General features: G+C 39.4%; 1 protein-coding gene across 10 annotated transcripts in view; it reads left to right on the top strand.

Moving 5' to 3' along the window:
- Positions 1–778: 778 nt before the first annotated feature.
- The window catches only part of LOC124982321 (POC1 centriolar protein homolog B), a 90,251-nt gene continuing 65,387 nt past the window's right edge, over positions 779–25,642 (top strand). For 6 of the 10 annotated variants that reach the window (XM_047548737.1, XM_047548741.1, XM_047548736.1 and 3 more), the window contains exons 1-4: positions 779–888; positions 1,531–1,615; positions 21,681–21,852; positions 23,950–24,129. In XM_047548737.1, the coding sequence (XP_047404693.1) occupies positions 874–888; positions 1,531–1,615; positions 21,681–21,852; positions 23,950–24,129 (452 nt within the window). In that variant the 5' untranslated portion in view covers positions 779–873. Of the gene's footprint in view, positions 889–1,530; positions 1,616–2,262; positions 6,821–9,452; positions 9,648–10,131; positions 10,231–17,076; positions 17,202–21,680; positions 21,853–23,949; positions 24,130–25,642 lie in introns of those variants that run through there. The other 4 variants (XM_047548733.1, XM_047548740.1, XM_047548739.1 and 1 more) reach the window with 4 other exon arrangements.

Raw genomic sequence — 25,642 nt, 5'->3', positions numbered from 1 at the left:
GACCAATATCTAAGAATAAAGTTTAATTTGCTAAGGTTGGTAACATTTTGTAACTGTGCCAACCTCATAATGTTGCTGAAGTACAAATGATACTATGTGTAAGAAAGCTTAGTGTAGAAATGGTTATAGTTACCACGTGGCCTAGTAACTGAAACCAAAAACACATGTTACTAAGTCTGTAAAGACTGTGTAATTTTATTATTCTAAAGCATTCGCAAATGAGCAGATGAGAATAGAAACAAACAGCAGAAAAACATTAAAATAGATGAACATCATAGGTATCCAGCTGCGGATGGAGAAATGTGATTATACAAATTCAAATCTGTCCTCCAGGGATTTAGATACTCTGAATATACTAATACCTAGCAAGCTGTTCCTCTTCGTATCAAATCTCCCTCCCCTGTCACAGCAAGCTTTAGGGGACGGGTTAGAAACCCGTGGGTGCGGTCTCTTTAACGTGTAACAGAACGCTGATTGCATCGATGGCAGGCTCACAGCCCCTTCTCTTCCAGTCACTTTCATTCCCATCCAGATTACCATCCCCTTCCAGGCATCAAACCCCGGAGGACGCTAGCGTTAAAAAACGATGGTTAATAAACTTTGCTTTGGCGTGTGTGGTAGCGCCTGATCCCGGAGCGACCCGCGCACCTACAGGGGCCCCCCCGCAGTCCCCTGCGCGAACCTAGTCTCCGGGCTCGTCTGGTCACGCCTGGAGCGCGGGGTTTGATTGGGCCGCCGTTGTTGTAGTGACCGGGAGGCGCTGCCGCTCTGGGCAGACGGTTCCGGGCGCCGCACGGTCCCCCCTCCCACCCTGCCCCTTCCCCTCCCCCGGTTCCCCCCTCCGGCTGGAGTCCGGAGCTGACTGCTTCCCCCATGGCCTCCGCTCCGGTAAGGACCGGCTGGCCCGCCCCTTCCCGAGCCGTTCCCGCGGGCTGCGCGGCCAGGTCGGGACCTTGTCCACACCTGGCGGGAGATGGTGGCAGGTGTCAGCAGCCGGCTCCGCCGCTACCCCTCGCCCTGGGGCGTCGGCGTCTCTCTGGGGCCGGGTAGCGGGAACGCCGAGCCTAGGGCGGGCTGCCGGGCTCTCCTCCCCGGGTCCCGGAGCTCCGGACAGAGCCCGGCCGACCCATGGCCCTCAGAATTCTCAGAGGGTTTCCGTGGAGCGCCTGCGTCAGAATCACCTGGGAGGTTTCTGACTAGTACTGAAGCCACCTGCGGGTTCCGTGCCGGAGGGCGGGGCCTGGGGCCGTGCGTTCCGAATGATCCGCCAGGTGGTCCCGGGTCCGCTCTCCATTCTGGGAAGCCGGGATGAAGGCTTTGGCCCCTCTGCGGGGGCAGCGACCTCCCGGCGTCTCCCTGTTGGGGTGCTGGGTGCGGCGCCCGCTGGAATGCTGCTGCCCAGCGCTCCTACTCCGCTACCCGCCATCTGTGCTGAGGTTCCCGATCCTCCCCTGGAACCGGCAGCCGAGGTCCCGACCCAGAGTTTCAGATTAGCACCTGCTTTTAAAACTTGACAACTTTCCTTCCTAGGAGGACCCCGTTCTGGAGCGTTATTTTAAAGGCCACAAAGCTGCAATCACTTCTGTGAACTTCAGCCCCAGCGGCAAACAACTTGGTAAGTTTTCTTTTTTCTTTTAGTGATGAAACAACAGTTTAGTTGGCCGTAAACCTTTCCTTCTGTGCAGGCTGGCCCCCGGAGAACCACTGAGAACCTCTATGGGGGATAAGAGCGGTGGGAGACTGGGGAGCTTGGCCCAGCCAGGGACTCTCTGGTCATCCAGGTCCCGGTTTGGCTGGGCCTAGCAGATGACTTTCGCAAATGAACCACCAGGAGGAGCGAGTGGGAAGGGGAGGGGTTTGTCCTCGGCCCGGAGAGGGTGGGGTGTTGGCCGGAGAGTTTGTGAAAAGTTCTGAGACGAGCAGGAGGAAGTGGGGATAGAAGAACTGGTCTGTGCCGGAGGCCGAGGACCCAGTGTTCTCAGGTGGCCCCTGGGGAACTCGGGTGGCTGGGAAGGAGCCGAGCGCGTGCATGAAAGGAAGGACCTACAGGGAAACTCACCCCTACCTGGGCCGGGCACTCAAGCTGCGGGTTTCGCAGCGCTTCTGCGTGGTGGCTTGGTGGCCGGGTCTACGTCCTAGCCTGGAGGATCCGGATGGCTGTGAGGTGGACCTGGGCAGGCAAGAGCTTCCTGCTGCTGGCGCTTTTAACAGTAGCTTATATCCTGGTGGAACTCTCGGTCTCTACCTTCCATGCTTCCCCAGAGGCCGGCCATGCCAGGCAGCAGGGATCAAGAAGGCTCTCAAACTTTGCGAAAAAGACAGAGGATTTGTCTCGACCTCTTTATGAAAAACCCCCTGCAGATTCCCATGCCCTTGGGGAGTGGGGGAGAGCAAGCAAACTCCAGCTCAATGAGGACGAACTGAAGCAGCAAGAAGAACTCATTGAGAGATACGCTATCAATATTTACCTCAGTGACAGGATCTCTCTGCATCGCCACATAGAGGATAAAAGAATGTATGAATGTAAATCCAAGAAGTTCAACTATAGGAAGCTTCCCACCACCTCTGTTATCATTGCTTTCTATAATGAAGCCTGGTCAACTTTGCTCCGCACCATTCACAGTGTTTTAGAAACTTCCCCAGCAGTCCTTTTGAAGGAGATCATCTTGGTTGATGACTTGAGTGACAGAGCTTATTTGAAGGGACAACTTGAAACTTACATCAGCAATCTTGATAGAGTTCGCTTGATTAGAACCAATAAGCGAGAGGGACTGGTTAGGGCCCGCCTAATTGGAGCCACTTTTGCTACTGGGCAGGTCCTCACTTTCCTGGATTGTCACTGTGAGTGTAATTCTGGTTGGCTGGAACCACTTTTGGAAAGGATTGATAGAGATGAAACAGCAATTGTTTGTCCTGTTATAGACACTATTGATTGGAATACTTTTGAATTCTATATGCAGACCGGGGAACCCATGATTGGTGGGTTTGATTGGCGATTAACCTTCCAGTGGCATTCTGTCCCCAAGCATGAAAGGGACAGGCGGCAATCCAGAATTGACCCAATCAGATCACCCACCATGGCTGGAGGACTGTTTGCTGTTAGCAAGAAATATTTTCAATATCTTGGAACCTACGACACTGGAATGGAAGTGTGGGGAGGTGAAAACCTTGAGCTGTCATTTAGGGTATGGCAGTGTGGTGGTAAATTGGAGATCCACCCGTGTTCTCACGTGGGCCATGTGTTCCCTAAGCGGGCACCATATGCTCGCCCCAATTTCCTACAGAATACTGCTCGGGCAGCAGAAGTGTGGATGGATGAATACAAAGAGCATTTCTACAATCGAAACCCTCCTGCACGGAAAGAAGCTTATGGAGATATTTCTGAAAGAAAATTACTACGAGAACGACTTAAATGCAAGAACTTTGACTGGTATTTAAAAAATGTGTTTTCTAATTTACACATACCAGAGGATAGGCCAGGCTGGCATGGGGCTATTCGCAGTATGGGCATATCCTCTGAATGTTTAGATTATAATTCTCCTGACAACAACCCAACAGGTGCTAACCTTTCATTGTTTGGATGCCATGGTCAAGGAGGCAATCAATTCTTTGAATATACTTCAAACAAAGAAATAAGGTTTAATTCTGTGACTGAGTTATGTGCAGAGGTTCCTGAGCAAAAAAACTATGTAGGAATGCAAAATTGTCCTAAAGATGGGTTCCCTGTTCCAGTAAACATTATTTGGCATTTTAAAGATGATGGAACTATTTTTCATCCGCACTCAGGACTGTGTCTTAGTGCTTATCGGACACCTGAGGGCCTGCCTAAGGTACAAATGAGGACTTGTGATGCCCTAGATAATAATCAGCTTTGGCGTTTTGAGAAATAGAGCACAACAGCACTTTTATCATAAGCTGACAGTAGCCCCAGTGAAGATTGTATTTTATCAGAATTCACAGACGTCTGTGAGAGCACTAGAAAGGTGTGGCTCATTTGGGGGTATTACACTGAAACTGTGTACATAGAGTACTGCTGTTTAATATTTCAACGTGCCTTACTTATGAGTTGTTTTATTTAAGAGATTTGTCTATATGGTCTCTTCTCCTTAAAGAAATTGACTGTGAATTGAGATACACAGAACACTTAAGTGCCAGACTTCACATTACAGAATGTAAAAGTCCAAGCAAAATTGGGTATGATTTATATTGGTGGGTAAGTTCACTGCACATCTCATTTTTTTCTCAAAACTCATAAACGTGCAGTTTGAGCTACTGCTATTTTGATTACATAGGATTTGAATTTATGTTAGCCAGCACATTAAATTTTATTTTTTGTTTATTGTTTAATTTTCTTTTACTCAAGTAGAAATCAAAGAAAGTTGTTCTTAAGGAGAAAAAGACCTAGTGTAAATATATTGTCATTGGAAGAGGGCATCAGTTTGAATGTGAATTTGGAGGTCTTTTTAACATACAGCATCTCAGAAAATCATACTCACATCTGAATGAAAGGGGAGATATTTACATTCCACAATTTGTAAACTTGAGCTCTTGGACTTAACTGACTTATACCTCAAATCATTAATTTCGTAAACTGTCCTCTCTGTGAATTTGTTTGAGTCTAGGGCGTTTTCAGATTGCACTTCCTTAAGTTATGAATGTACTAGAAAGGGACTCATTCAGAATACTGTGTCTCCCTTTGTTAATGCTTAATCATTTAAAGTAAACACAGTTGAGGCCGCTCTGAAATTAAACTCAACTGTGTTAAATGTGTGAAACTGAAAGCAAGCCAGGTTCTGCAAAGGCTTCTACAATTTCTTGCTGATCTGGAAATTTAAGAATTTGTCTTAAGATCACAGGTTAAAAAGACTGTCGTGGCAATTGCAATTGCTGCCTTCTATCATTTTCAACACCTAGCAGCCTGGCACGTAAGTAACTTTTAGTAAATGGGTAAATGAATGACTGAATTAATGAATGGCTCAGCCAAGGCATGTTACTTTGGTCAAGTCATTTGACATACTTGGTCTTCAGTTTCCTCATCTGTGAGTACTGAACTGGATCTTGATGATCCCTTCCAGTGAAATGTTGATTGTACATTCTCCCCTTCTCATACTCAGTCACTATGCAATTTCTACAACACTTTTTATGTCCTCGCTTAACATAAGTAATGCTGAGCAGTTGAGTAATGTTCAGTCCAGGTGTGAACCTGGAAAGGAGGGTTCAGTTTCTAGTCATTTCATTTTGACAATTGTTGAACCAATTTTGTTATTAAAACTTTTAAGGTCTAAAACATAACTAAGAACATAAACTTTTTTCCAAACTAAATTATTTGAAAAGTAAACACACAATTTTAAAGTATTTTTTTACTGATTTTATACCAGTGTTATATTCAGACATCACAAATAGAATTTAAAATTAAATCTAAATTTACTTCACTTTGCTCTAGAATTATTTTTTTAAAAAGTGTGATGCTCCATAAAGAATTAGTCCACAGTATTCATAGGTGAAGTTGTTTTTAGTGTTTGATGAGTTGTCAAGTAGGAACTTTGCAAAATCTGAATGTAAGAAAATTATTTAGGAAGACCATATCAAAAATTATAATTGCTGTGTAATTGTGGCTATTATTTCTCTTTTGCCTCTGAAAATGAAATTGTGTTTGTAGTTTCTAGCCTTAAATTTTATCAAAAAAACTGTCCAAATCTCATATGCAATGTGCTCAACCTTGGGTTTAATCAAAAAAGAATTTATAATAACACTCTGAATTTTTTGAAAGAGTTTCTCCTAAACCTACCCTCTCCCCCTCAGTCTCCTTTCTAAAATAATTTTGTTTTCTACTTATTTATTTCTTTTTTTATGTGTTCTTTTTAACATCCTATAATGTGGGAGAGCTAAAATGACTATATTCTACAAGTACTTATTGGAGTTATTTTATTTCAGTATTCTGATGCTCTTATCAAAAGGGAGGAAGAGTACTTTACTTAATTCTTTATTTACCTTTTACCCTAAATTGTTGAGTGTAACCAGTGATCTTTTGGTTGGAAAATTTAGACCGATCCTTTATTTATCCCAATAATACAGAATGGTTAGGCTATTCATTCCTCAAAATATCATATGTAACAGAGAAACAAGACTTTGATGTTTTTATATATTGGCACATTCCAATTAAATTCCAAAAATATGCTCTAATGTTACATATAAAATACATTTTGATTCCTTAATTCTAATCTATTGATACCAAAGCACTCTCATTATAGAGAATTAAGAGTTGACTTTTAAGCTAATTTACATACATTGTAATAGTTTCATGAAAATATTTAGTGGGCAATGAGTTTCCACTTTAAATGTTCACTCTATCATTTAGTGACCAATTCTAGGAATAGATTGACTAAATAAGCTCATTTATGTTTTGAAGGAAATGATAATGTAGTCATTGGAAGAATCTCTAACTCAAAATAACTTCTTTGTAAAAGAAAATTTGTTTACTCACCCAGTAGTAGGCTTTTGCATATACATTTTTGTTAGCAAATCAAAATTTTCTAGATTAAAGATGATATTATTTCTAAGTTGTATATTCTTAGTTGTTTGGGGGACTCAATTCTAATTAATAAAATATCTAGTATTGACTTTTCTTTTTGAATGACTGTTTTAATGATATTTTTGAATGAGCACAAATACTGTTGGGGTTCAGATTAATCTCTTGAACGATGAATTTATTTCTATGTGATGAGAAGTTTTCATCCTTTTTTTCCTTTGTTAATGGTATTTGTAATGTTGATTAAGACATAAAATAAAATGTGTGTCTAATTATTTTTGCAAATGGATTCTGATGATTTTAGTCTATGGTATTACTGCCACATGTATGATGACAAGAGAGGCAAGTTAAGCTTTTAGTTTTTTTACTTACTTGAAAATACAGACAGAATATTAAAATTTACTGTTCCTTTATTATTTTTCAAGGTGTCATTAACCAGTAAGTATTCTGAAGTGGTTTTAGTACTGTTATTGCATTAACTCCTCATGAACAAACTGGAAACAATCTAAAGATCTATAAGACTCTGTAGGGCAACTGTATAAGAAAACAAATGGCAAATGGACCCCGGGTACAAGAGCACTAATTTCTTTTTCTTTTTTTAAACTTTAGAATGAGCTTTGTTTTCTTTCAGTGCATTTATAGAAGCACTAATTTCAAAACCCTGGGATGAAAAGACAAATGTCTACCTTATAAATCACATAACCTCACACTTTCCCTGTTCATAAGGACAATTTCCTTCCTCAAGTAGCATATCTCTTTCTTTTTAGTGATTCCTGGCTAACACCTCTGCCTCTCCCTAGTAAGACAATAACTAAGAATGGCTGTTGTAAGAACTGTTTTTATCTTATGTCTTATAGCCACATTCAGGATATGTAGAAGTACAATAAACATTTTCATTTTCTTTGTTTTTATATCCTTAGAAGTTATCGTAAATAGGTGTGCCATAACCCTGCTTTCTTACTAAGTGACTCTTGGAACCCTGTGCAAATTACCTCTGTGTTTCAGTTTCATGAAAAAAGACTAGAAAATCCAAAGAGTCAATATATTTGTGGTTTCCATGGCTTAGGAGAGGGAGAAATAAAGAACAATTGCTCGTATGGATGGTTTTTTTTAATGGGGGGAGTTGATGACAGTGTACTGGAATTAGTGATAGTAGGTGGACAACTTTGTACAAAACCTAACTTATATACTTTGTTATTTATTTATTTGTTTATTTTTTGTACTGGGGATTGAACCCAGTAGTGCTTAACCTCTGAGCCATATCCCTAACCCTTTTTAATTTTATTTAGAGACGGGGTTTCGCTAAGTTACTTAGGGCCTTGCTAAGTTGATGAGGCTAGCTTTGAACTCAAAATTCTCCTGCCTCAGCCTCCCAAGCCACTAGAATTACAAGGCATGCACCAACATGCCTGGGCTGAATTATATACTTTAAAGGGGTAAATTTGGTGGTATGCAAATTATATTTCAATTTTTAAAAATGCTTCAGGAAAATAAAAAGATGCTGGGAAATTTCATGTGTCCCAAAAGAAATTTTTCCGTGCATCTCTGTGTATGTTTTACTGTATTTATTGGTTTATTGGTTTTTTTTTTTTTTTTTTTTTTTTTTAATTTATGTTTTGGTACAAGGGATTGAACCCAGGGGTTACTTAACACTGAGCCACATCCCAAGTCCTTTTTATTTTTTATTTTGTGAAAGGTTCTCACTAAGTTGCTGAGGGTCTTGCTATGTTTACAATCCTTGTGCCTCAGCCTCCCAAGTTGCTGGAATTTACAGGCCCGGGCACCATGCCTGACATGCATGTTGTACTTAAGAACAGCCAGGGGAACTTACTATTAATAATATTTAAATCAGTTTGTAATTTGTAGAATTAAGAAAGTTTTGATGTATGTGTAAACTCTTTCAGCTTCTGCTTAATGCTAAGTGGATCAGGGAATCAATTTGTATTGGTGTTTTTCCTGAAACTTCTCAGAAATTTCAATCTGTTTGGATAGGAGAGAGAGTATTATAAAAGGTGAAATTAGTGTCTGAATTTTATAGTTGTTCATGACAGAATGAAAGAATAGAGAAGTCCTAACTTGCTAATAATTGGGTGCTGTTTTTTCCTTGATACCAAGCTCTCACTGAGAGATTAGCCACTACAAGTTGGTGATGTCCTCCTCAGCTATCTGGTCACTGTTCTAGCCCATTTATTCACATTTATCTAATCATGTTCCAAAGGGGTGAGGGGAAATTCTCTATTTCTTTAGTTCTCCTTTACTTAGTTACTGCTACTGGGTGCCAGATACTATCCTCTATTCTGGTATACTTACAGAGGAGAACAAAGCAGATGTGCTTCCTAAAATGGTATGCAGAGTTAATGGTCCAGTGGTATAGGCAAATATTAACAAGTAAATCTGGAAATCCGTGCATTACATGCAAATTGATGGATCAAAGGAAAACAATCAAATGTTGTGAAGTGAAGAAACAGTATGTATTGAGGAGTGATAACGGTGAAAACATACTTAAATGATTGAGGTCAAGAAATAATCCTCTGCAGAAGTTAGATTTAACTGAAGCACTGAAGAGGAGTTCACTAGGTAGACTGAAGAGAGAGTAGAATAAGCAAAGACCAAGGGTGGAAAAGAGCTTGTACTAAATCAAGGAAGTAAAAGGATTCCAGAAAGGTGTGGGGGAACCTGATGAAGGAAAAGAGAGATGAATTGCAAAGTCAGTTTGGGCAGGGTTGCAGACCCTGTAATGGGTTAAATGGTGGCCTTCCAAATGTGTGCATGACCCAATTCCTGGAACCTGTGATATGGCCTTATTTTGGGGAAAAGGTCTTGGTTCTTGTAATTAAGGATCTTGAGATTAGATTAACTTGAATTGTGTGGTGGGCCCTAAATTCAAAGGGGAAAGTGCTCTTAAAAGAGAAACAGAGGAGATAAGGGAGACCAAGTGAAGCCAGCTGGGGAGATAGTGATGCAGCTGCAGAACCACCATTGCCTGGAGGCACCAGAAACTGGAAGAAGGAGGGAATGGAATCTCCCCTGGGGACTTTGGAGGGAGTACATCTCTGCTAATACCTTCACTCCTGACTTAAAGGACTGTGAGAGAGTACATTTCTGTTGATTTTAACCTGTAAGTTTGCAGTAGTTTGTTATGGCAGCCATAGAATACTGGAACATATTTGGGGATTTTCTTCTGAGTGTTGTGAGAATTGTTGAAGTGTTTAAGTAAGGGAATGACATGATCTGATTTAGACCTCAGAAAGATCATCCCGGCTATGTGGAGACTGAACTACTTAGTAGAGAAAGCTTTTAGGAACTTTTACAGTAACATTAACAGGAGATAACAGTGATTCACAATAGGTTGGTGGCCTTCAAACTAGAATGATTGTCAAAAGCTCATGTAAGACAATGCAAGAAAGTTTAGAGGTTTAATGATTGTTACAAGAGTCTTAAGCTAATCAGTGCATTAATCCACTGATAGGGATTAACTGGGTCATAACTGTAGGCAGGTAGGGTGTGGCTGGGAGAGGTAGGTCACTGTGGGTGTGCCTATGGGGTATATATTTTGTCCCTGGTGAGTGGAGTTCTCTCTGCTTCCTGATTGTCATGTCCTGAACTGTATTCTGTACCATGCACTTCTGTCATGATGTTCTCCCTCACCTTGGGCTCAGAGCAATGAAGCATACTGTCTGTGGACTGGGACCTCTAAAACTGTGAGTGCCAAATAAACTTTTCCTCCTCTAAAAGTGTTCTTTCAGGTCTTTTAGTCATAGTGGCAAAAAACTAAAACATGCATACGGATGGTTTTTAAAGTCCTAAAAAGGGATGAGATCACTTGAGAAAAAGTAGAGCATTGAGAGCAAATGGCCCATGTCTGAGTCCTAAATAGAACCAAACTTCAGATCAGAAGAGGAGATAGCAAAAGACTCTAAGGAAAAATAATCAGACAGGAGGGAAAGACATTTCATAGGATCTTTGAAAGTCAAAGTCTAGAGTAGGGTAGAAATGCTGAAGAAAGAGGAGAAAGTCATTACTTATTAGAGAGTGGGGCAGAGAATTTATAGAGAATTGTACACACTTTGTCATGTAGAAAAGCCATGTGAAATGAGTGCTCATGAGTTTATAGTGTTTCCAATCTGTTAATGGGGGAAGAGTTGTTCAGCAAGTTCTTATTAGAACAAATGTTTCTCAGAAAATATTGAGTGGGATTTTGCCAGGGGAATTTAAAGAAGGGAGAGTCAAGGAACTGAAGGTATGTGAAGAAGAGTGTTATAAAGTAAAGATGATGTTATATAGTGAGATGAAGTTGGTGAGAGGGAGCCTCTGAGAATATAGGTCAGTAGATTGGAATTCTGGATAAGATAGAAGCTGTGAGTAGGTCATAGAAAATGAAGCAGGCTGTTATGGGGGATTTTGATTAGTGATTTGCAAAGTGTTCAGGTGCTGCTGGTAACAAGTTCCAGGGTGTGACTATAGGATAGGTTGCTGAGTAGGCATGAAGAAAAAGTTTCTGTAGAGACCATTTTCTTCTGTTTCAAATGTTTACCACCCCATCTTTTTGGTTGTGTGGCTCCTCGTCCTTCATGCCTCCCCCTAAAATAACACTGATCACTGTAGCTACATTAAATATTCCACCCTCACACAAAATTATCGTTATGATTTCCTGCTTTATCTTCCAGTTCCCTTGATACAATTTAAAAATTTAAATAGAATATTTCAAAGTAACTAATAAATAGAATATTGAAGTTCCTACCACAAAGAAATGATAGATCTGAGGTGATAGATATACCAATTACCCTGACCTGATCGTTGCACATAGTATACATGTATTGAAATGTCTGTAAGTATTTACAATTATGTGTCAATTTAAAATGTATTTTAAAAAATAAATTAAAATTATGTATTTTCCTACTTATATATGATCTATTTGCCTGTTTCTTCACTTGAATCTTAGCTCCTGATTTAGAGATTTTGTCTGTTTTTATACTGAGCATTACTCCCTTCCCCCACATGTCAAAGAGGTCAGATACCTGTTGAACAAACTAATAATACTAGCAGTTGGAACAGAGAGAAAAACTGTGTCCTGAAGTAGGTAAAGGATGAGAAAATTATTGTTGCTTAAGAGGGGTTCAGGAAACTTGGTATTCCCAAGCAGAGTCAGAGACAAGGCGTGAGTAGCTAAGGAAGAGGAGGAACTTTCAGAGAGGAAGATGTTAGCTTTAAGGGAGATCATCCATGTAGGGGCTCCTCTGACCCAGTGGTAGCTTTTGGGAAGAACAGAAAACATGCAAAGGGAATATGGGAGTTTAGGTTTGCACAGTGATTATGACCACACACTGAAAACTCAAACTTCTGTTCAGAACTGGAGGAAATGGAGTGCGGGACATGGTAAACCCTGCCTCTCCATAGCCTCTTGGAAGGTGTGGAATCTTGAGTTTCATAGGCTGGGTTGGGATGTGATGAAAGGGAAGAAATGGAAGAAACAATGGTCCATGGAGGTGTTATCATCACTTTTTATGGATGCAGAAATTGGAAGTGTAATAATTTGCTCAAAACTGTGTAGAATAACAAAGAGAGGTGTGTTGTACCTGGTTCAGAGTCTGATTCTTCTCTGTTAGGCTAATCGCTCTTTTCCAGAGAACCACCTTCAAACATGAAAAGGTTTTCACACGGTTTGCAGAATCTGAGCTGGACTTTAAAAGTTAACTTTTAAATATATAATTTTAACATTGACTTTATCACTTTTCCCCCTTTTCTCCTTCAAGGTTACACCATCATTGACTCAATCTCTACTTAACATGTGGGATGTTTGTAGAATAAATGATGGTAAAGAAAAAGTCAGTCTCTCTCTCTTTTTTTTTTTTTTTTTTTTTTTTTTTTTTTACTGAATAGCAGCAGAGTCAGATTTGGGATTTTAAAAGTTATTTTCCTGGACTGGGGAGATAGCTCAGTCGGTAGAGTGCTTGCTTTGCAAGCACAAGGCCCTGGGTTCGATCCCCAGCACCACAAAATAATAATAATAATAATAAAATAAAAGTTATTTTCCCTATAGTGAAACCATACTGAAAGAAGTTTCCTGAAAATTCTCTTTCTTTAAAGTTCTTGGAGGTAGCCTGTCTGTATAGTAGCTTTGTTGAGCTTCTGTTTTAGCTTTAATAATCACATTCAGGAGCTAAAGAAAATTACACAGTGAGAGGCAATATCAGAGTGTTGTAGTCAGCTTTTTTGCTGCTATGACTAAAAGACCCAACAAGAACAATTAGAAGAGTAAAAGTTTATTTGGGGGCTCACAGTTTCAGAGGTCTCAGTCCGTAAGTGACTGGTTCCATTCCTTGGAACTTGTGGGGCTCAATATCATGGTGGAAAGATGTGGTGAAGGGAAGTGGCTCACATGGTGATCAGAAAGCAGAGAAAGACCCACTCACCAAGTACAAAATATAAACCCCAAAAGCACACCCCTAATGCCCTACCTCTTCCAGCCATACCTACCTGCCTTCAGTTACCACTCAGTTAATCCCTATCAGGAGATTCATTCACCAACTGGGCTAAGGCTGTCATAACCCAATCATTTCACCTCCATACCTTCTTGCACTGTCTCACTCATGAGCTTTAGTGGGGTACCACACATCCACACCATAACACAGAGTGCAGTATTTCTCATATTTCAATGTGCATCAGAAGTGAGAAACTTGTCAAAAATTCATATTCCTGATTTTTCACTTTGAAGAATGTCTGATTTTCCTAGAAATGTACATTTTTAGCAAGGTCCTCAGTAATTCTAGTTGAGATAATCCATAAATCCTCTGCTTTGAGAAGCATTGGCTTATTGGTTGAAAGCCTGGGCTTTGGAGTCTGATAGGAGTGGGTTGAAAGTTGAGCTCTACCGTCTAAAGATACCTAACCTCACTAAGATCCCTTTTTATCTATAAATAGGAATAATTATATTTACCTGCCTTGCTGTGAGGATTAAATAAAAGAATGCACATTAAGTGTTTAAAAGAACCAGGCCTATAATGATAACTCAGTGAAGTTCTGTGTGTGAGTCTTCAAAGACATGTGGAATTTGAATGAATTAAAATCATTTTCTATAGATTGTCATTACTAAAGATTATTTTTTAGAGTGCCCACAGTTCCTTTTGATCCTACTTAAATACTAGCAAGCTAATTACAAAGTACCAGCTAGAAAGAAAACATTCATTTTATTTCCTCATTCAGGGAAGATGAATTTTAAATGAATGCTACCACTTCATTATTATATGATGTACCTGGATAGCACAAACTAATTCTGACAGTGTTTGAGTGTTAAAATTTATCTAGTTTTAGTTTGGAGTATTGTCATTTTATCGTGCAACCCTCACCCTTAATTCCATTTTGGTTTATTAAAGTGTTTGCCTGGGGATGGTATTTTATTTTTCTTTTCTTAAAAGTGTTCATAGAGATCTCCTTTTCACTCATTTCGTTAGAATTCCCAATGGATTTGTACATGCACAAGGCAGTCCAGTGTCTCTTTCGTGACTCAAAGACCAGCAGGAAGCTGGAAATGCAGCAGAAAGTATAGTCATGGTACCTTCAAACTAGAAAGCTGAGTTTATTTCCAGTAGTGGATTTTATAGTAGAATGTAATAGAAGAATGAAATATGTAAGAAGACTTCAGGAATCCTAGAAACACCCAAGGATTTCTCCGTGATGGTGGTGGGAATTATCAGCATTCTTTTGAATATAGAATGAAAAGTCCTGAGAAGAAATGTAATTCAAATTTGTAAAGTCATGTCAAGCACTTCATTATGGACATGAACCTTTTCAGCAAATTCTGATGTATATGCTCTTTGATTCAGCCCCAGCAATAATTCTTCTAAGAATTTGTCACAACAGTATATTTATACATTGGAAATCACACTTGTACATTGCAACATCATTTGTAAAAAGCTTGAGATTGCAAACAACTTAAATAGGGTGGACTGCTTAAATAATTTAAAGATACAGCTACACACAAAACATTATACAGATATTAGGAAGAGTGAGGCAGATTTATGCCTCCAGCCAGGGCTGTAATAGGTATATGAAACAGCTGTAAAATTAGGCAAAATACATGAGACAGCACTGCTTTCAGTCAGTGAGCTTCAGAAAGTACAAAATGATGATCCTTGCAAGAAGACAAACACGCAAGGTGAGTCCCTGGATTACCTTGACTTTTTTTAGAGGGATACTTTTCCAGCAACACAGCAGAAAGAATAGAACTGAAGCAGTGGCATCCTGGCTGAGCTGAGGAGGCAGACATCAGAGTTCTGGGATGACTGCTGGAGGCTGAAATTTGTGTGGCAGAATTCCTGAGAAGTTGCTGAGCTGAACAGGTAGACAAAGGTGTGTGTGCCTGCCTGTGCGCACGCACTCACGTGCATGTCCATGTGTGTATGGAAGGGAGTCTTCACAGTCTTTAAATCATTCATCATCCCAAATGCTCTTGAAAGTCCCCACCACCTCTTTAACACTCTCACATTAGGGACCAAATCACAGCATGCGTTTTGGTAGGGACAAATCACTTAGTAATAAAATGTTGTTACATTTCTAATTTCATTGCAAATGACTATTAAAAATATATACATATATAAAAGTACTTATATAGAGAGAAAATGATAAAGAAAATGGACAAAATGTAAAACATGGCAAAATCTAGGTGGGAATTGTGTGGAAGTTTTGTGTCCTACATTGTAATTTTTCTGTAAGCTTGAAATGACCAGAAAAAAAAAATTACCAAAAATAGAGGAAGAACAGAATAAGGGAGCTATATTAACAAAACATGACCTCCAAAATATATTGTACTAAACGGGCTGAGGGAAGGGAGAACTGAAAGGCTACATGCAAAAGAGCAAGTACAGTATACTATCATTTGTATAAAAAGTACATGAAAATGGACACACCCATTCATATAAGTATATAGAGATTCCTGAGAAAATGGTAATGCAAAAAATGGTAATGTGAGTTGCCTCTTAGAGGGGAACCAGGCAACCAAGGAGTGGAAAGGGGGTTTCATGAAGTACCCTTTTGAATTAGGTGCATGTTTTACCATTTGAAAAGACAAATACGATATTTAACAAAACACAGCAACTGACGGCAGTACCATTTCTTTTTTAGAAAGTAGTACTCTAGACAGAGCAAACTTCTTAGTAATTGCAGTTGGTTTCTGTTAAATCAATGAATGAGAGAGCTTGGGTTAACTAAAGAAAGTTATTTCTATTCAAGGTAACACAAAAGCTACTGGCTTTGGGGACAGCATGCAAAGAATCATGGTTCCCATTAGTATGTTCTGTTTTGTCACTTCCAGCAACAAAGCAGTATGCCAGGAGAGCATGGGCTTTGCTCTCTCAGATGTCCTCACAAGGATTTCTTAAAATAATTCACTATTGTTTCAAGAATGTATAAGCATATACAAAGAAAATATAAAGTCTTTTTTTAGATTGATAGGTTTGCTTGCTAATCTTTTTCTTAACTTCCTTCTTTTGACATTTTATCTCAAAATAGACAAGTTGAGGATGAACGCTACGTGCTTTGACATTTTAAGTTATGTGGTAATGTTTATTTAGGGTGTGGTTCCATGGAAACATAGAAGCAAATGCCACGTTGACACAGTACAACATTGACATCAGAAATCAAATACTTTTTATTATAATGGTATTGAGTTTGATAGGACAATTCTTTGGTAAGAAAGAAGGTTAAGGAACTAAGTAGGAAAATTCAGCATTGGTTTTCATAATTTTTAGTAAAAATGCTTTATGGGGTTTTATATATTAGTATTCTTTTTTTTTTTTTTCTCCAGTGTTCCTGAAATTTAGAAGAAAATATAGAATGTGCCCTGAGCTACCCTGTCGTAATTGGAATATTTCTGCTTCAGGTGTCTCATATTCAATAGGCCTCTGAAATGCCACCTCACCTAAGTCTAATTCTACAGGTTGTTCTTTTTAATCACCGTACTATATAGTCAAAACCTCTCTCTGAGCACCAGGTAGATATATCCATCTTCCTACTTGATGTTTCCACTTGTATGTCTGGTTCACATCTCAAACTTACTATGTCTGAAAACAAACTCTTGATTTCTGCACCATCCTGCTTCACTCCAGACCCCTTTCTCTTCCCATTTTATTAAATGGCATTAGGATTTTTCTGGGTATTCCTTCCAAAAGGCTGGCACTTTTGCTACTTCTCTTTTTATCTCTCTCACTGCTAATGCATTAGCAAGCCCCTAAACTCTACCTCTACAATGTGTCTTGATTTTAACTGCCTCTCCCATTTCCGTGTTCTCAAACTTAGCTTAGATTCTATTGTGATTTGAATATGTGGAGTTCCCCAAAACTTCCTGTGTTACTGCAGGAATGTTTGGAGGCGAAATGATGGAGTTGTGAGAGCTGTCACTTGATCGGTCCATTCTGGTTCCAATGGACTAACTGGGTGGTAACCGTAAGCAGGTGGGGTGTGGCTGGAGGAGGTGGGTCACTGGAGTGTGCCCTGGAAGGGTGCATCTTCCCTACGATCCCTTTCCCTTTCTCTCTCTGCTTCCTAAACAGAACAGCTTCCCTCCACCATGCCCTTCCACTGTGATGTTCTGCTTCACCTTTGGTCCAGAACCAATGAAGTTGGTTCCCCATGGAATACATCTCTGAAATGTGAGCCAAAATAAACTTTTCTTCCTGTAAGTAGTTCTCATCAGGTATTTCTTTTTGTCACAGCAACACAAACCTGAGTAACACAGACTACCACCTTCTGCTGACTGGATTATTGCAAAACTTGTGAATTGTTTTTCTTCAGTTCTGTCTCCCTGCCTTTCTGTATTCTCCACACAACAGCTATAATGATCATTTTATATTTTTTCTAAATGTTTTTTGAAAAATAGATATATGCCAAAAACTTGTACAAATTATAAGTGCATAGCTGGATCAATTTTCACAATGTGATGTGGCCATTCAACCAATACCCAAGCATTACCAATACTGCCATGTGTTAGCTTTTGTGTTACTCTGATAAAGGTCCTGGGATAAACAACTTCTAAGGAGGAAGGATTTATGTTGGCTCACATAATTTATTAATTTATTTATTTATATTTGGTGCTGAGGATTGAACCCTCTGCCTCACCTGTGCTAGGCAAGCACTCTACCAACTGAGCTACAACCTTAGCCCCAGTTTCGGGGGCTTTTGTCCATGGTTGGTTGACCCTGTCACTTTCAGGCTTGTGATGAGGAAGGATTTCATGGTGGAAGCTGCTCATTTGTGGCTGCTGGGAAGCAAAGAGAGACAGGAAGGGGCTGGGGTCCTAATACCCCTCAAGGTCACATCCAGATAATTTAACTTCCTCCCCTAGGTTCAACATCTTTAAAGTCCCACAACTGCACAATAGCACCACAGGCTGGTACCCAAGCCTTTACCACATGGGTCTTTAGGGGACACTTATCCAAACTCTATCTAACATGCTAGAAGTCCAAATAATCTCTAAATTTACTTCTGACTTCATAGGTTAGTTTTACTTCTTTTTAAACATCATACAAATGTAATTTAAGCATACAGGAGTTATACGCATAAATGTATGCAGTTTGCTTTGATGACAGTTGGGTGTCTAGTTTTGATCTCTTTTGAATAGTGCAGCCACTGATGTTATTGTATATGCCTTTTGCCAAACATGAATTTCTGTTGGATATATATCTAAGAGTGTAACTGTTAAGTCACATAAGAGTTCTAGTCATTCTGCATCCCCACCAAGGTTTGCTGTTTTTGATCTTTTTCATTGTGACCATTCTGGGTGAACTTATAATGATATACCATTGTGATTTTGTGTTTGGTTGATCACCAGTGGAATTGAGCACCTTTCCATATGTTTATTGCTTGTTTGGATAGCTTCTTTCATGAAGTGCCTGTTTTAAGCCCTTTGCCTATTTTCCAATTGGATCTTGTACTTTTCTTATAGATTTGTATGTTCTGTCTAAGCACACTTTGTTATATTGGATGAATATATCATCTCCTAATCTGGCTTTCTTTTTCATTTGGTTAGTAGTTCTTTCAATGCACAATTGTATGAATTTTTGTATACTACAAATTGTTCTTTTCTTCACCATGATTAGTAATTTTCATGTGCTTCAGCAGTCTGCCTACCCTAGGGTCATGAAGATAACTTGTTCTCTTCTAAAAATTTTTTGTTTTATCTACCACATTTTGATCTATAATCCACAGACTTGATTTTCGTATATAATATGCAAAGTTAAAATTTGTCTATAATTTTTATTTATAACATAAACTTAATTCATTTTTTTCTTAAAATCTAGTTTACCCCACATGATTTTTTGAAAAGACTGTCTTTTCCTCATAGCAGAATGAAAATATTTTTCAAACCATATCATGCGATACCTCCTGTCCAAAATCCTACAGTGGTTTCCCATTGCACTTAGAATAAAATAATTCACTTTCTCATTAAACTTAGAATAAAATGGCTACTTTCCTGATGTCTGCCTCTTTGTTGGCTTCCCTCTCACTATTCTCTCCCTTTCCCCTCCACTATGGCTAGCTGGCCTCCTTACCATTCTTCAGTCTCCCAAGTTCATTATTGCCTTATGTTTTCCACATGGGGTCATTCCTCATTTCACTCAGCTCTTGATTCAGATGTACTTTCCTTAGAAAGGACCACCTAAATCACCTCATTCAGTATTCAAGTCTAAATAATATATAAAAGTCCTCTGTATGTGTACGATATTAGCAATGTCTCCCCTACTGTCTTGTGATTCTTTGCTTTTGTATATCTTGTTGCAGCATAATACTTGAACTCAGTAGGGTCCTAAGCATGATGCTCAATGATAACTCACTGTTTCCCTGTTTTGTCTATAGTAGTCTCAGATAATTTAGACCCTGGTATGAATATTTTATAATTTAGATGAGCTGTGATTGAACATTAGCATGTTGTACTTTTTTAAAAAAGGGTGCTAAGTGGCATTGTAGTTTAAAATTTATAAACTCGCTTTAACTGTTTACATGGAAATATGTTTAGGCTAAGTTCATGTGTATTTTACATATTGGCTAACAAACTTGTAGGGCTTCAGTAACTGTATAAAGCCAGGTGCTGTTTCTCCTTTAACAGTGATACTAATTATGTTTCAAGTTTATAAAACTGTAGCCTTTCTAAGCATTCTATAGCCTAGACTTAGTGGTTCTCATTGCCTAATTCTTATTATTGGGACTCTTTGGGGACTATATGTGTATAATGTGTAGATCTGTCTTTAATTTGTTTATTCATTCATTCCTTGCTAAGGCATTTATTTCTACCATTGATCACATTCATTTTCCTTCTCTTAGAGTTTTTCTTTAATACATGTGTGTTTGTATAATTCAGAAACAAACCAATTCAGAATATATATATCATGTTTTTAAATTTTTTAAAAAAATTCTAATTAGTTATACATGACAGTAGAATGCATGTTGACACATCATACATAAATGGAGTATAATGTCTCATTCTTCCAGTCATACATGATGTAGAGTTACACAGGTCATGTAATCATATATGCACATAAGATAATAATGTCAGACTCATTCTACTATCCTTCCTACCCCCATACCTCCTCCCCTCCTTTCACTCCTCCTTTATCTAGTCCAAAGTACCTCTGTTCTCCCCCCATATTGTGAATTAGCATTCATATATCAGAAAACATTTGGCCTTTGGTTCTTTGGGATTGGCTTATTTTGCTTAGCATGACATTCCCCAGCTCCATTTTTTTACTGGCAAATGCCATAATTTGATTCTTCTTTAAGACTGAGTAATATTCCACTGTGTATATATACCACATTTTCTTTATCCATTCATTTGTTGAAGGGCACCTAGGTTGGTTCCATAGTTTAGCAGTGGTGAGTTGAGCTGCTATAAACATTGATGTGGTTGTGTCACTGTAGTATGCTGATTTTAAGTCCTTTCAGTATAAACTGAGGGGTGGGATGACTGGGTCAAATGGTAGTTTCATTCCAAATTCTCTGAGGAATCTCTATACTGCTTTCCAGAGTGGTTGCACCAGTTTGCATTCCTACTAGCAATGTATGAGTGTACCTTTTTCCCCACATCCTTGCCAACATTTATTGTTGCTTATATTCTTGATAATTGCCATTCTGACTGGAGTGAGATGCAATCTTAGAGTAGTTTTGGTTTGCATTTCTCTAATTGCTGGAGATGTTGAAAATTTTTTCATATATTTGTTGATTGATTGTATTTTTTCCTCCAAACTTCTTCTCTTAAAGTCTTAAGCTAATATCTGACACATGATTCTTTATTAAACATGAAATGTCAAAACTTCAGAGTAGAAAGACATCATCTTGTCTACATATAAAAGCATATCTGGATTGATTGACAGAAATAGAAAACAGTTGGTAGATTAAAGTATTGCATCTATGATTAATTTTCTAAACTGACAGTTGTGCTGTGGGTGCACAAGAGAACATCCTTATTCTTAGGAAAACCACTAAACCATTAGGAATCAAAGTGTCATTATTACAAAACTTATTCCCAAATAGTTCAAGAAAAAAAAATTTTTATGGGTGTTTGTGTGTGTGTATGTATACAAGTGTTTATGTACAAAAAGAAAGGGACAAATTATAAGCCAAATAGGGCAAAATTTAACAGTAGTATTTGGGTAGAGTTTTTTGAATATTACTTGCTATTCTTGTAAATTCTGTAAGTTATTTCTGTGTTGTTATTTCTAAGTGAATAGTTTTTAAAATTATCTCATCCATCCTTCTCAGAAACAAAACAAAACACACAACAACAACAACAACTAAAACATATGCAACCCACATGACAGGAAGGTTAGGCAACTTCCCAGTTACCCAGAGGGTAAGAAACAGAGCTGACCCTCAGTGTGGAGCACTCTGTTCTACGTGCTGTCTTCCCCTAGTAAATAGTTTCTGAGCTCTTATTTATGCAGGGGCCAGTGATACTGTTGTGTGGACTCAGCCAGTTTTGCATAGTCATGATGTAGCTTTGTGTATTTTTAAAATATATTTTTGCTATTACCTGGTCAGCCTTGCAGCCTGCAGGCCTGCTGTTACCAGGACACCTTGTTATCAGATGTGCCACCCATTGTAATGAGACCTGCCTGTGTTTGCGTTTTAACAAACCATGGTTTGTTCTTCTGTTTCTTGATAGTTACTGCTTCTTGGGATACGTTTCTCATGCTATGGAATTTGAAGCCGCAAGCTAGAGCTTTCAGATATGTGGGTCACAAGGATGTTGTAACCAGTGTGCAGTTTTCTCCACTTGGAAACCTACTTGCATCTGCCTCACGGGACAGAACCGTGAGACTTTGGATTCCTGATAAGTAAGAGCAATAAATGTTTGATATGCTTTGTATTTGGAAATGTGAAAGAATGCTGGCCTCGGTGTTGTTTTTGGCCAGGATGCCTTGGTTCTCCATGTATACCCCTCCAGCAGGAGGATCTGGTCTTTCTTATAAATAACAGGTGGGTTCCTAGAGAATAAAGGCAGAAGCTGCTGACCTTTCAAGGTAGGCCTGAAGCACACAGTGACACCTCTGACCCATTCCGTTGCTCAGAGTAAGTCATTACACCAACCCAGATTCAAAGGGAGGAAAAACAGCTGGAATCACAGCACTCCTGTCTTAGTTTCTCATTTGCTTCCTGTTGAGACAAGATGGAGTGGTCAGGTCAGCCTGCAGTGGAGAGGAGGGCCTTTACAAAGACAACCAGCAGATGACTGCTGGGGTGCGCAGTGTAGAACTAAAAATCAGGGGGATTTTGATGGTACTGGCTGACTATCTCATGACTTCCCTTCATTGCAGATGCCAAGTCTTGTCTTTGTTATCTCTGGGATTTATGCTTGAATTCAGGCCAAACTATACTTTTGATTTCTGCTCTTGGAAATCTGCCTTGAGTTCTCACTGAACTAGTCCCTGAATGCTCCCTCCTAATTTTTGTTTTTACTGATTTCAGTTATTCCTGATGAATCATCAGATATCAGGTGATAGAGATTAATAATTAAGTAGCCTTTGCCTTCTATAGGGCACTAGAAGAGCCAGCCAGGTTAGATCTAAGAACTTTTAAGTATTGATTCTTCCCAGTGGAATTCAACAAAATGTATTGAGCTCTTTTTAGTGTCTCACGTTGTGCTAGGTGCTGGTCTTACAGAGATGAATTAATCATCATTTCTGTCCTCAAAAAACTTACTGCTTAGTAAACAGAAACAGGTTGATTTTTTAGAAGTCTCAATATAGTGTAAGTATAATAGTTATAGCAGATGGGGAGCAAACTGAACCGTGTAGCTTGGTCAAGGAGGTCTGGGGACAGGAAAGAGTCTCACATGAGAAGGCACAGGTGTGTTTGAAGCACTGTGACCATTCTGAGTACAAAGTTCAGTGCAGTGGCAAGATGCCTTGCCAAAGAACTTGGGTGTTGCACTTTATGATGATGGGAGCCAGTGACACGTTTACACTGGGATTTATTTGCTTGGGTGGCACTTTAAGCAAGGTAATAAGCACAGTACATAGGTGACTGGAGGAGGGGATAGGAGATTAGAGCAGGGAGGCTAGTTAAGAGGCTTTTGCAATAATCCAGGTGAAGGGTGTTAGGATATATCTACCTGAAGGCAAGCAGAACCAGGATAGAAAGCAGAGTGTTCAAAGGATATTTAGGAAGTGGTAACGATAGTGTTTGTTGACTTACTAGATAGGGAAGTAAGGAGTGACTTCCAGGCCTCGACTTGGAGATAGTCAGATGTTGCTCTAATCAGTCAAGGTAGCAAATACAGGGTGAAGTTCAGGTGTATGGGACATCAGGGTAAACATTTGAAAATTCGAGACAGATGTATGTGTCTGACTAAATTCTGTTGCCCAATCTTTTTCAAACAGTTATGGAAATATTCCTTGTCATATATTAATATGAATATGATCTTCTAAATGGAAAAATTGTTAAGTCCTGGATATAGTGTCATCAGAATATGACTTGAGAATTTAGGACACAAAGTAGTATTTCCCAAACCTGCAACTCCAACACTTCGTAGTCTGATACTGTTTAAACTATTTTTCTGCTTCTTCTCAAATGCCTCAAAATATTTTTTTAATTTATTATCTTTTCCCCTCCCTATTCCAGAAAAAAAAATTTTTTAAATTTCAGAGTGTTGATGTAGGTTTTAGAAATTATCTTTTGTTTTGCTTGTGCTTGTAAGATTGCTCCTACAAGGCAAGCAAGGCCTTGGGTATACACTGGGATCACAGGTTGTGGTACCTCATCAATATGAGATAATAGTTATGAAGAATACAGTACAACATAGTTTTCTCATACTTTTGTTAGGTTTTTTACAAGAGGTAAACTGTTTTGTATGTTTCAAAGTCTATACACTGATTAAATATTGATTATAATTAAGTTGAGTAAGTTATTAACATTAAATGGTGTCTTTCTAGGAAAGGGAAATCCTCAGAATTTAAAGCTCATACAGCTCCAGTTCGAAGCGTAGACTTTTCAGCTGATGGCCAGTTTCTAGTTACAGCTTCCGAAGACAAATCCATCAAAATATGGAACATGTTCCGCCAGCGCTTCTTATATTCCTTGTACCGACATACACACTGGGTACGCTGTGCCAAGTAAGTACAAAAAGTTTCATAATAAGACTTCCACTCTCCCCACCACACACTTTTTTTCTTCTGCAGCCCATGTTTGCCCCTTAACCTCCAGAAAAAGGATTGAAGCTATATTCATTCAGTCACTCAGCAAATATTTATTGTGTGACTGCTGTGTACTGAGACCAGTAGTAAACAAAGCAGTCAAAATCACTTGCTCTCATGGAGCTTCCTTCTAGACAGGCAATTAAAACATTAGGACAATAGATACCTAGGTCAGATAGTGGTAAATAATGTAGAGGAAAGTAGAGCTGGGACGGAAGTGGGTGTGAAATTTTAAATAGGTGTTCAGGGGTGGCCTCATAGAAGGTGGCCTTTGAGCACAGACCTAGAGGAGAAGAGGGGGTGAGGCTTGAAGAAATCTGTGAAATGAAGGGGGAATCTGGTGGTTGTTGGAGGAAAATCAAGAAGCTGGGAGCATGGAAGTGGAGTAGGAAAGGCTCAGGACAGGATGAGTGTACCTTGAGTGAGAAGAGATGCCACTGTAGCATATTCCTTTCTCTGATTTTATTTTCATGGGGTGGGATCACCTGACTGCTGTGTGGATAACAGACTGTCAAAAGAAGAGAGATATTATTAGGAAGCTATTGCAGTACAAGTCCCCACCTGGATCCTGGTGGGGATAGTGGAGATTGTGAGAAGTGGCTGGATTGCAAATAGTTTGAAGTTAAACCAACAGTACTTGCTGTGACATTGATGTGACAGAGTCAAGAAGGACTCCAGGATCTTTGGCAGCAGTCCTATGGAAGACAAATTCTACTGAAGGCATTATTGTTAGCTATCTGTTAATGACCACGGTGCCCTTCCTGTGCATAAGGTACACTGCCAAAGTACTTCACATGCCCATCTCATTTTCTCATCAGAACTTCCTGGGCAGGAAGGGATCTTTTATTCCCCCCACTTTGCAGATGAGGAAAGTGAGTTTCAAAGTTAAATTTTGTATTCATCTAGTTGAAAATGATAGAAACCCAGATAAATTCATTTTATGTTCCCAAGGTAGTTAATTAATTGGCTAATGTGTTTGATAACCTCAGAGCAGGGAAGGAAATACTAGAACCAGGGACTGTGTATCCTATCTCTGGGCCTGTGCACATGGAAGCTTCATTCTGTCACACACACCAGCACTGAGGCCATGGCCAGCTCCAGGCTCCAATCCTCACAGCTCTGTAACTAGAGAAGAGAAAGGCCACCCTCTCTGCTCCTTCTAGAAAAGTACCCCAGTGACTGGCTCAGGTGGAATGCTGTGCCCATCCCTCCACCTAGCGTGAGATGCTGAGGTTGTCTCAATTCAGCTCAGCTGCCTGGCTTGGCCAGAAACAGGGTCATACCCACTGTGAGCTCTGGGCATTGGGATAGAGGATGGTCTTCACAGAAGGGGTATTGCCCAAGCATGGTCACTGGGGAGGCCTGGGAGGTGGGGACTAGACCCTGCACCTTCCCTGCTTGTGCCAGTTGAGTGAAATAGCATGCCAAGCAA

Source organism: Sciurus carolinensis, chromosome 4 (genome assembly GCF_902686445.1).
Source record: "Sciurus carolinensis chromosome 4, mSciCar1.2, whole genome shotgun sequence".
NCBI classification, from domain to species: domain Eukaryota; kingdom Metazoa; phylum Chordata; class Mammalia; order Rodentia; family Sciuridae; genus Sciurus; species Sciurus carolinensis.
This window is presented reverse-complemented; position numbering and strand designations above follow the sequence as displayed.